At 34.1% G+C, this 12,827-nt stretch overlaps 1 protein-coding gene across 1 annotated transcript; it reads right to left on the bottom strand.

Annotated features, from left to right (window-relative positions):
- On the bottom strand, positions 1–12,785 carry LOC123543812 (uncharacterized). The gene is made up of 9 exons (XM_053525341.1): positions 12,408–12,785; positions 11,825–11,916; positions 11,120–11,160; positions 8,882–9,043; positions 6,616–6,732; positions 4,120–4,716; positions 2,776–2,833; positions 1,761–1,826; positions 1–817 (listed from the first exon to the last, which is right to left on the bottom strand). Exons 1-9 carry the CDS (start codon positions 12,467–12,469, stop codon positions 516–518), a joined length of 1,497 nt encoding a protein of 498 aa, XP_053381316.1. The 5' UTR covers positions 12,470–12,785; the 3' UTR covers positions 1–515.
- Between the last annotated feature and the right edge of the window lie 42 nt (positions 12,786–12,827).

Raw genomic sequence — 12,827 nt, 5'->3', positions numbered from 1 at the left:
GACTGGACTTGACATACAGAAATGAAAATCAAGTTACGAATTAATGGCAAGCCCTGAGTTAATTCATTAAAACCGCAACATTTTACCTTTGTTAAAGACAAAACATAATATTAAAATGTTTGATATGTAACATAGTTTCAAATATTTTTTAAATTAATATCAGCTTGAAAAATGCTGATCTCTAATCACTCTAATGATGGGCAATTATCTCAAAAACAAGGATTCGGACCTATGTATTTTATTTCACCATATTATAGATCATATATTCATTTACACGTTTACAATTGTGAATAGTTTCATTAAACTCTACATTGTAAGAAAAATTCTAATAAAAATTCTGACTTTCCCAAAGGATTCCATAATGAAAACTTGCATTTATAATGTCCAAATGTTAACAACTCAATGTAGCAAAAAATCAAGCACACAATCATCTCTATTTGCCAAATTTTATAAATATATTCTGATCAGATTCTACATCACAGAACATTTTTTTCATAAAAAAGTGCAGAACTGTCTTAATATGATTCTATATACTGAACAGTTAGTGGTCTAAAAAATCTCATGCCCTTCATTTCATGCACACAAGCATGTAATTGTCCAGTGTGCATGTTAATAGTCACTTGCCATATACTATTTAAATACTTTAACATTCTCAAAATTGTGCACAAAGACGTCAGCAATATCATAACAATCAGAATGAGCAATGAAATGGCAATGTCTATCATGCAAATCAAAATCCACAGCCATATATGTCTTTTCGAATCATCGATCACCGGAATTATTACTGTTTTGCTCTGTGTCAAAACCCTTCTTTTACCTGAAAAAAAAGTTGAAACCATCCTTTCAAACTGTAACAAGTGTAACTTCTGTTTCACATTATTGTAATTGAAACTTTAAGAAATGTATTAATACAAGAAGTCCCACAAATATACTTGTATATCAAATTTGATGTAGCTTACCAGCAACTGTAATGATCTCTCAAATTCTCAAAGTTTTAAAGTTATCACAGGATCATTTTTTTGTGACTTACAGGCAGACTAAGAGACAAACTTAGTTTTCTGTATAATGCCATTAATCAAGTCAGTGAATTGCAGGACACATACAAATTGCTGCAGGAAAAATGAACCTTCAGGCAGATTTGTCCAGCCCTGCCAATAATACATACTTTTACAAACAAGCCATATATTCTACTAATGAAATGGGAACAATGATCTTCCCTTTTAACAGCTTGAGGATTCATGTGAATTCTTTATGCATATATTGATACAAAGCACTGGAAAAATATCTGAGACAGGCTATTTTATGAGTTTGCAAAGGCAGGAATACATCCAGTTCTATTCTGACAAGAACTCCCAACAAACAAATAATTATCTTTTTTACTTCCTATCAATCATGTTTAAAGAATGGAAACTAGTTTAGTTTCATTGAAGATTTGTTTTGTTTTTGTTAGGATTAACATTGCACTGACACCATCATATGTCATATGGCAACTTTCTAGTTTTGATGGTGGAGTAAGACATCAGGTGCCCCTTCATGTATTATTTCATTGCGAGTGGGCACTTTGGTAGAACAACCAAACATCTGTTGTCCAACTGGTTGGCTTCCTCACAGGCAGAATTCAATTCCTAGATAGAGGCTCAATCCACACTGGTGAGAGCCAAGCACTAGTTCCACCATTTTACATATTTTACCTTCAATCTTAATGACTGAAACTTACAATAAAAATTAAGAATGATAATCTTCTTCTTAAAGGTTCTTACCAGACTTTTTGTGTCTTTCTTTTGTTCCTGCTGTACCTGCAGTTTTACTCTTTCCCATGGTTTTCCCTGAAACATATAAAATAATAATGAAATATCATTAGATCTACAAATTTTTAAATACAAGTCAACTAAGAAAATACAATTAAAGGACTGGTATAAACAGGCTCTATCTTTCATTTCTGTTTCTAACATACGGCATACAGTATACTTTCCACAATCACAATTTTTGTTTTTCAATATTGCTATGGTTATTGGATAGTTAAGCTTTTGGGATGTGAGCGGTCTCATAAATTTCATAAACTCTCATGTATAAACATAAATAAAGACTTCAGCTATTTAGTTTGGTGCATTTTATGCTTCCAAAGGTTTGATCTCTTTGATCTCATCATTAAATGTAAATCATTATTTATGAAATAATATATATCATTTAGTGATTTGTCGCCGAATAAATCATTGTTTGGAGTTCAGATGTGAAGGAATTATATCATGAGGGTGCAAGTTATTGACTGGAAAACATTTTCCATGTTCTGTTCATTGTGACCTTGACCTTTAAGAGTGACCCCAAAATCAATAGAGGTAATTCACTTGACCTCTCCAATCATCCTATGAAGTTTCAACATTCTTGGTCAACTAGTTCTGAATGTATATATTGGAAAATTAATGGTTTTCCATGTTCAGGCTCTGGTGACCTTGACCTAAAATAAATCTATAGGGGTCATCTACTCTGCATGTACAATCATCTAAAGATGTTTTAACATTTTGGATCAAGTGGTTCTCAAGTTTTTGATCGGAAATGGTTTTCAATGTTCAGACCCCTGTAACCTTGACGTTGGACAGAGTCACCCCAAAATCATTAGAGGTCTTCTACTCTGCATGACCAATCATCCTATGAAGTTTCAACATTCTTAGTCAAGTAATTCTCAAGTAATTAATCAGAAATGGTTTTCCATGTTCAGGCCCCTGTGACCTTTACCATATATATGTATTACGGAAACAATAAACCCGTCTGATGTACCTGTTACTCTGTTCTTCTGACCAGTCTGTGTCTGCTTTTTCTTTGCCTTTACTATCACCTGCAACAGAAAATTTAATCTGTCATCTGAATTTGTAAAACAAAAATCTTGATTGATTTAAGCATTTTCAGTTCAGTATAATCTGCATAGTATTATTCACTAACATTAACATATCATTTGGGTGATTCAACTTGATGTATCATTCCCAACCCTGGTGTATATAAACCAAAGCATATCAATGACCAAATATGTGATGCAATAAATTCAGGGAAGAAAGCTATCATATTTCATATAATAAGAGCACCGCCTTGCAGTTGCTCATCTGTCGTGTATTTTTTTGCCTCTGTATAACAGAAATGTTGTCCCATCAGTGTGTTTTTATGATATTTCATTTCCACAGTGGCCACAATTCTTCCAAAAAGCAGGACGAAGTTGTGTTTCTTGCTGTACAGTCAGCTTTCGATAGTGAACAAGTGTTGCAAATTCATTTTAAAGCAATATCTTTGATAGTTTAGTAGAAAAGCTGACCTAACCACAAAAATTTTAAAACCAAGAAATCTGTCTAAGTCTAAAAGGGCCATAATTCTTGCAAAAAAAATGTACAGTTACTGTACTTGCTGTACAGAGTCAGCTTTTAATGGTGAATAACTGATCAAAATTTAAAAGCGATAGCTTTGACAGTTATGGAGAAAAGTTGACCTAAATGCAAAACTTAACCAATCTGATACCCTGCATGAACATGACTCATGCATTTCAGCCAGTTAAAACTAGAGCTATCACTAAAGGTGATGAATGTACCCCCCGCATGCACTGACACAGTACATTGCAATTTGACGCACACAAGATTGCATAAAGATGTGAACTGTATGTATATAGTCTGTATGTATACAGTATAGTAACAAAAAACAAAGTCCCATAACTATGCAGAATATTTATCTTAAAGAATGTAACATGCACCATGCACAACTAGGGTTGGTACTGATTACTTGTGTGAAGTTTCATTAAATTGTGTGCAAGGGTTCAGAAGACTAGACGCGCACAAGATTGCAGATGCAGACTGTATGTACATAGTATGTTAACAAGAAACAAAGTCCCATAACTCTGCAATTTTTGTTGTTGAAAGAACCTAACATGCCCCATGCACAACTACTGTTGTTACTGTTCACTTGTGTGAAGTTTCATTAAATTGTGTCAAGGGGATGAGGAGAGATAAGTGCGCACAAGATTGTGTCTACGGACAGACGGACAGACAGACAGACAGACAACCTGAAACCAGTATACCCCCTTACAACTTTGTTGTCGGGGGGTACAACAAGCTTCAATTCAGTATCTTGAACAAAACTTACCTTTGGTATTTCTCGTTCTTTTTCTAACATCTCCTCGATGTGACGAGGAACATCAATTATCTCTGTATGTTCTGCTTGTTCTGTTTGCCTTGGCAAGTCTTTTAAAATCCATTTATATCTCTTCATTGCCGGTTCTCTTTCCAAGGAATTTAAAAATTCTATCCACCAATTGTATGAAGTACTGTGTGTAAAGTAATTTTGTAAAGCAGAAACTTGGCGTTTCACACGCTCAATATTAATTTTGTCATATTTTGGTTCAAGTTTGTCTGGTTGTCCTTTCGGAGTGTATGCCAACACGTTGAAATCCAAAGTTTGCCATGGTTCAGTATGTATTCCCTTATAACATGTTCTTGTTGTCCCATCATAATTGTAAAATTTAAAATGAAGAGGCTTTGAAATTTGACTGATATCATTAAAGCATGGCTCCAACCATGTTTTAACATTAAACATATTATCAAGTTCTTCTGAGTCTGGGATAATGTTCACAAGTTGTGGAATTGTCTCTGCATCCTTTACTTTGAGTTTTTCAGAGATCTTGCTAAATGCAGCATCTACGTCTTCATGTGTATGGCCAACTGGGAGAAATGACATATACACCTGAAATATTTTCAAACATATGCAAGTAACAACAAGAAAATGATGTGCAAGTTTCTAATTTCAACAAATTAACTAAAATGAAAAAAAAAACTGCAATGTGTGCAAATAAAACTGACTTTAGACACTTATAAAACAATGTCCAATTAGAAGTGCAACTTAAATTTCCTTGTAACTCTTGACAAATTTAAGCAACCTAATATTTAGCATATTGTTCAAAACAGGACAATTATATTATTCAATCATATTCTATATCAATTTGAATAAGATTCAATTAAAAAGAATTGCTTAAGCTTTTGAGTGTCAACCATCCACTTTAACAGTTCACTGATTAAAGTTCAAACACTTACTATAAAATTTTAAGACTGTGACTCAATGCTGACTTGGAGCGCCAGTATAAATTACAGACTCCTGTATATACCGGATTCAAGCAATTTGAACTAAAAGTACTTTAAATGTATATATTTTGTAACCATGGTGATATTAAGCCTAACCTTTAGTCAGTATATCATGCACATTATACACTAAATACGTGCGAATATGTTAAACTTTGCGTATTTTTGCCATGCAAACCAATTGATAACAAGGCATTCTGAAAGACAGCTAATTCCCCCGCCACTGCTATGGATAGTGAAAGGGTAAACCTTTGACCTTTAGCTGTTTAGCTCATGAACTGACATGGCTGACTCATGAATTCGGCACAACTTCCTTATGAGATGATCCCTTTACCAAAGTTTCATGAAAATCCTTCAAGGGGTTTAGGAGATACAGAGCTCAAACCTTTGACCTTGAGTTGTGACTTTGACCTTGAGTAGACATAGCTGACTCATGAGCTCTTGATGAGGTAATCATTTGACCCAAGTTTGATGAAAATCCTTCAAGGTGTTTAGGAGTTACAGAGGGGACACAAAATGGAAGGCTCAAACCTTTGACCCTAAGCTGTGACCTTGACCTCAAGCCAGCATGGCTGACTCATAAACTCTGCATATCGTTTTGATGAGGTGATAATTGGACACAAGTTTTATAAAATTCCTTCAAGGGATTATGAAGATATAGTGCGGACATGAAATGGAAGGCTTAAACGTTTGACCTCGAGTTGTGACCATGACCTTGAGCCAGCATGGCTGACTCATAAGTGCTGCACATTGCCTTGATGAGGTGATCATTTGACCCAAGTTTCATATGAATCCTTCAAGGGAATTAGGAGATACAGAGCAGACACAAAATGGAAGGTTCAAACGTTTGACCTCGAGTTGTGACCATGACCTTGAGCCAGCATGACTGACTCATAAGTTCTGCACATTGCCTTGATAAGGTGATCATTTGACCCAAGTTTGATGAAAATCCTTCAAGGAGTTTAGAGCGGATACAAAATGGAAGGCTCAAATCTTTCACTGTAAGTTGTGACCTTGATCTTGAGCTGATATAGCTAACTCCTAGGTTCTGCACATCGTCTTAATGAGGTGATCATTTGACCCGAGCTTTATAAAATTCCTTCAAGGGATTAAGGAGATATAGAGCAGACACAAAATGGAAGGCTCAAACTTTTGACTTTAAATTGTGGCCTTGACCTTGAGCTGACAAGGTTGACTCATGGGTTCTGCATATTGTCTTGATAAGGTGATCATTTGACCTAAGTTTCATGAAAATCCTTCAAGGGGTTTAGGAGATATGGAGTGGACAAGAAAGTGTTACAGACAGATGGACAGAAGGAGGAGACTAATCCTATAACCCCCACCCCCCTCCCCCACCCCTGCAAAAGACTGCTCCAACTCTGTAATGAGTTATATCAAAAATTTTAATGCATTCTGGTTCAGTTTAACTGGGTACTTAAACCAGACCTAAAAATAAATCAATAGGTATTCATAAATGTTTTATCAGATAAAACAAGTACCTACGTACCTCTTTAAAAATCTGCTCAGTAACAAGTAACTCTAGGAATCCAAGGACAAATCTGTTTTTATTTTCGCGAAAACAGTTGTCTGCCTGAAGATAGAATATCTTTGGAAGTCTGTTACCCTGAAATCAAAATTGAATTTCTAGTTTTAAAATTGTTTCCGAGCTGAAAACTAATGGGATCACATTTTTTCAGATTTTCAAAAAAACTCTAATGACAATATCACAAGAAAACTGATCTGTATACATACTGTCTATAAAAAGGTTCACAGATATCTCATAATTACTGCTAATTACTGCTGGAGAGAACTACCGCAAGGACTAAAATGGTCAAGATGTTTATAGCTGACTTTTGATTTCTGGTTCCTCACTGTTACCAACTTGAATCCTGGTCAAGGGCAGAATTATTATTTTGAGAACACTTCAACTGGTAAAGAATTATTTCTTGTAAGGAAGCTATCCAGCCTTTTTGTCTCCCTGCACCAATCAAGCTAAAAATTTGCCAAATTATAAGCACTGTCAGTGTGACTTAATTTGGAAAATGAAAAACAAGAGGGTCATGATGACCCTATATTGCTCACCTGTTATCATTGCACTTAAGGACAAGAAGGTCAAAAAATCATAACCAAGATCAATCAAAAGAATTATGAGAATATATCTTAGTTAAAATTTTCTTAAAGTTACTTCAAATAAAATTATTTTCAAATCAGGCCAGTAGTTTTTAAAGGGAAGAAATTAAAAATAAATCTAAGTCCTCAGAAAAAATATCTAAGTCCAAAGAACAGGAACAACAAAGGAAAGAAATTTAATCAAAAAAATTCTTACAAGGTACAGATATGTCAAAATACATCTAAAAATTGGAGGTACCATCCATGTTGTACCACAGAAAAGCAGTCTCAGTTTTTCTCTATGGCCAATAATAAAAAAATTACTAAATAAGCTATTTATAGTAACATTAAAGGGAAGTAATTAAAATAAAATATTGTAAGTGAACAAAAAAAGGATCTGCCAATTAAGAAAAAAAGAGCACTGCAATGCAATTCAGATGCAGAGCAATATACACACAAAACAAATTCATATGACCTTTGACCCCTAAATGTGACATTGACCTTGAAGTGAGCCATCCGAAACATGCGCTCTACACGTCGTTTCGATGATTTGAACATTTGTGTCAGGTTTCTTTGAAATCCTTCAAGGGGTTCAAGAGTTACAGAGCTGAAGGGAAATTGCTAACCAATAGACAGACAGGCAGACTGACAGACAGACACCGTGTCGGTAAAAAGCTATTGTGTCGGTAAAAAGCTATACATAGCTTATGTTAATTTGTTAAATATCTCCGACAATAAATAAATTTTGATTTGATTTGATTTGAAACATAATACGTCCCTTCCGGCGTATAAAAAGGAATCAAGATCTTATTGGGATACAAGTTGTGTGCAAGTTTAGTGAAAAAATCAAATCATAAATGAAGCTGCTATTGTGCAGACATAGTCAAAATAGCTCATTTCGGCCCTTTCATTGGCCATAACTCTGGTACCCATTATGGGATCTGGCCTGTTCAAGAAATGAACCAAGATCTTACGGTGGCACAAGTTTTGTGCAAGTTTGGTTAAAATCAAATCATAAGTGATGTTGCTATTGTGCAGACAAGGTCAAAATAGCTAAATTTTGGCCCTTTCAGAAGCCATAACTCTGGAACCCATCATGGGATCTGGCCTGTTGAAGAAAGGAACTGAGATCTTGTTGTGGAACAAGTTTTGTGCAAGTTTGATTAAATTCAAATCATAAATGAAGCTGCAATTGTGCAGACAAGGTCAAAATAGCAAATTCTGGCCGTTTCAGGCTCATCACTCTGGAACCCATTATGGGATCTGGCCAGTTAAGAAAAAAGGAACCAAGATCTTAATTATGCGCAAGTTTGGTTAAAAAAAACATAAAAGAAACCACTATCGAGCAGACAAGAAATTGTTGATGCAGGCATGCAAATTCTGGCTCTTTAAGGGGCAATAACTCTAGAACCCATGATTGGATCTGGCCAGTTTTCAAAAGGAACCGAGATATCACGCCAATTAAAGTGTTGTAAAAGTTTGATCCAAATTGCTTGCAAAATTTGGTCTCTTAACATGTTACCGGTAACAAGAAATTGTGGACGGACTACGGATGAAGAGCGATCACAAAAGCTAATCCTGTCACTACATGACAAGTGAGCTAATAAAACATAAAGATTTTGAATTATCTTGATTTCAGATGAACTGAGTAGTCAATATCTCACCTGCTCTTCAGCAACCTTCTTCAGTGTCTTCAAAATGAGATTAATGGTGAGATTGGGATCATGCGGATATTGATTGAAGTCCACATATGTGCTGAACTTGCCCTGGCCATGGTTCACAATTCCCGAAACATGTGTTTTCAGTAAATCAGCATGATTTATTATCTAAAAATATAAACAACTGACTAGAATTTTGTTTATACAACAAAAGATTAAGTTTTCATTATTTTAAGATGTTTAAAGTGCTCTTTTCACAATTTTGCAAACGTAACATAAACAAGTTTTTTTAAACTTAAACACCAAAATTGTATTAAGACCCATAAGAAGATGGCCATATATCGCTCACCTGAGTACCAGTGCTCTTAATGATAAGATCAAGTTTTGACACAGATCACATAGGCATACACATTAAAATATCATCAGGATTAATATTTTCTTGTAACAGTCTCAGTATGGGTCACATACTAGTCAGGGCCAATCTCGATACCACGTTTGTGGATCCTAGGCTCAAATACTGCATTTTTGTACTAGCATGACTATTCCGTACCCTGGAAGACTTAATTAACATTTGAAATCAATCACATTTTATGCTGGTGAGGTATATTCATTTACATAAAATAAATGGAGGTAATTTGTCATAAATTCAGTCAAAAGGTTATCTATTTTGATTGTTGGAGTCCATCTGATGACATAAATGACATTTCAAATAAGTATCTTTATTAGTTACTGAGATACACCCATTTTAATTTGAGACAAAAGGAGGTAATTTGATATAAATCAGTCCATAGTTATCTGCCCAGATTGGATCAGTCCAACTAATGATTATAATAAAGTTTCAAATGAGTCCTATAAATTCTTACTGAGATAAATCCATTTTTATTAAAATCAGGGGAGATAATCATGCATTGGTATATGTATGTAGAAGATAGCCTTAAAAACAATATATTATAAAAGTATTCATATCTATAAACGTTCAATCAAGAGTTATCTAACATGACTATTTCTTACCATGGAAGACATAAATAACGTTTCAAACCAATCTCATTAGAAGCTGGTAAGATATATTCATTTACATAAAAAATAAAGGGAGGTAACTTATCATAAATTCAGTCAAAATGTATCTTCACTGATTATCCAATTCCATCTGATGGCATAAATAAAATTTCAGATCAGTATATATCTTCATTAGTTACGGAGATATACCAATTTTAATTTGAAATAAAGGGAGGTAATTTGACATAAAATCAGTCCACAGTTATCTACCCTGATTGTCTCAGTTCAACTAATGACAATAATGAAATTTCAAATGAGTCCTATAAGTACTTACAGATATTAATTTTTATTAAAATCAGGGGAGGTAATTAGATATAAAATAACTCCGGTACCTATGATTGAATCTGACAGATTCGTCATGGAATCCAAAATTAATTGTTGTTGAAGATATTTTGCAAGTTTGTATCAAATCAAACCATAAATGAAGTCTCTATACATGCTATATCAGGCTGCAAAAGCCAAAATAGCAAATTTTGGACCTTTAAGGGGCCATAAATCAAGGATTTGGCCAGGTTTCGAAAGAAACCGAGATATTATGCCAATACAAGTTGTGTGCAAGTTTGATTGAAGATGATTGCAAAATGTTGTCTCTACCGTGTTCACAATCCAAAATGGCAAATTTTGGCCCCTTAACTCTGGAACCCATGATGGGATCTGGCCAGTTTTCAAAAAGAACCGAGATATTATGCCAATACAACCTGTGTGCAAGTATGATTAAGTGGATTGCAAAATGTGGTCTCTATCATGTTCACAAGCCAAATATAGCAAATTTTGGCCCTTTAAGAGGCCATACCTCTGGAACCAATGATGGAATCTGGCCAGTTTTCAAAAGGAATCGAGATATTACGCCAATACAACTTGTGTGCAAACTACATTGTCTCTATCATGTTCACAAGAAACTTAGGACTGACGGACAACAGACGGACGGACGAAAACAGATCAAAAAAGCTCACCTTGACACTATGTGACAGGTACGCTTCCAAAACTGTTACAAAAACCAAACATACAGCATGAGGTTTGAGCGAAGTTTAGTTATCTTCAGTCCATGAATCAGTTACTAAGTATATAAGCCAGAGGCCAAGTAACAGTTATCCATTGCATATTTAATTTTATTAGCAAATTAACTAAAATCAGACCTTTATTAAAAGACTTGTTTTTTAAATTCCATTAATATTTAATGGTTATTACCTTCGATGGCCTTCCAGCAAAATGTGGCAGTGATGTCTTGCCTGAAAAGATCAATAATTAGGTTAATACATTCACTAAAATACCAACATTAGAGCTAAATTATTCTAAACAAGACTTTCATTAACTGCTATAAAAGGATATAGCAAACCGCTTATGAATCTTTGATGAAATATGATTTGCTGATTCATTTTACCCTCCTACGATTGAACAAATTTATTATATCTTAATCAAAAAGTTCTGTTATCCATGCAACACTTTTCAACCATGGGGGTTAACTGTAACAGCAATGTAATGAGCTGAAAATGAAATGCTGTAAAATGTGAATTAATTGAGTTATTAGAATCAAAACAATAAATATGTTCCAATAATTACATCATTTAATAAAATAATGGGCAGCTATTAAGATGCGAATAGTTTAATTAATCATTGCACATCCGAAATACTGCATTTATTTTATTAGCTGGTAAAAATATAGGAACATGCTTTTTCTTTTTAAAAGTATATATAATCATCAACAATACTATATGACTTGGTAGTTATACAATTGCCCCTTGTTGTCACATTTTGAGAACATCAAGCCTCATAAAAACCAATGTGCAAGCATTTTTTAAGTGCCTGGCCTTTTACGTTTTAACAAATTTTGCACTTTGACAAGAAATAAGAGGAGCAATTGCATCAAGCTGTGAAGATATTTAGTCTTCTTACCTTGGTCCATTCCATCTACTATGAAGGACAAATATTTTGATGGTTCTTTTTCACTTGACAACCGTTTACCATGGTAGTGAGCTCTTTCTAGCCTGAATATATCAAAGATGTATAATAAATAATTAATTAAAGAAATTCACATTTGAAACACTTTACAGCTTTTGCCTTCAAACGATATTGGTCCGAGTAGCCTAGTATAAGGATTTGTCAAGAGGGAACAAGAGTGTCACAACATATGTCACAGCAAAGATTTTAGCATTGAACATTCTGATTTAGTTAAAAAATTTGGTGAACATCAGAAAAGAACTGCATAAGTTATGACGTAGACACTGTCAATATTCACACTTTTAAGTAATTCAAGGCCAATAACTCAAATATGACAGCTACTATCAGGCTGGTTATCAAACTTGTATCAAATAATTATAATGATCTGGACATCAGTGCCTTAAAAAGCAGGTGATTTTTGATATATGAGATTACTAAAAATGAAAAATGTTTAAAAATTTTATTAAAATTTTACTGTTGTCTTGTACCAATATCTAATGCGTTTATGGTAATGTAAATAGATTATAAATTTTCTTACATCTGCCTGTCCACATGTTCTTTCTTCAGTTGTTTGTAATGACCTCTTATCTTCACATCCATGGTTTTTTCACATTCCCTTTCTAAGCTTGTGCATGTTGAACATCTTGAAAAACTGTTAGTCTGTAAACAGAATTATATAGTAGCAATCAGAATGTAGGAAAAACAAATGGCTTATCTGGGAATAATTATTTGTAATGATCATTATGGACCAGTGCTGGAATCATACACATGAAACACACTAAGAAAGTGCTGTTCAAGTAACATTTAAAGTGATTCATTAAACATGACCAAAGTTATCCTGTACACCCTAAACCAGCGCTAATGTAAATAAAAGTATGGGGAGCAAAAATCATACGAATTCCTATTAAATGCTGCATGTTTTGAAAAGAATAGCTGTTTTCTGTCTGATATGCAGAAA

This window comes from Mercenaria mercenaria, chromosome 15 (genome assembly GCF_021730395.1).
Source record: "Mercenaria mercenaria strain notata chromosome 15, MADL_Memer_1, whole genome shotgun sequence".
Taxonomy (NCBI): Eukaryota; Metazoa; Mollusca; class Bivalvia; order Venerida; family Veneridae; genus Mercenaria; species Mercenaria mercenaria.
Note: the sequence above shows the minus strand (reverse complement) of the source record. Positions and strands in the feature narration are given on the sequence as shown.

Bases quoted from the DNA above. Each gene is read 5' to 3' on its own strand.
- LOC123543812 (XM_053525341.1), bottom strand. From the start codon at position 12,469: ATGGATGTGAAGATAAGAGGTCATTACAAACAACTGAAGAAAGAACAT. The intron at 6,733-8,881 runs GTGAGATATTGA...TTTTGATTTCAG, and splicing joins AGAAGGTTGCTGAAGAGCAG to GGTAACAGACTTCCAAAGAT. The intron at 2,834-4,119 runs GTAAGTTTTGTT...TTTCTGTTGCAG, and splicing joins AAGAACGAGAAATACCAAAG to GTGATAGTAAAGGCAAAGAA.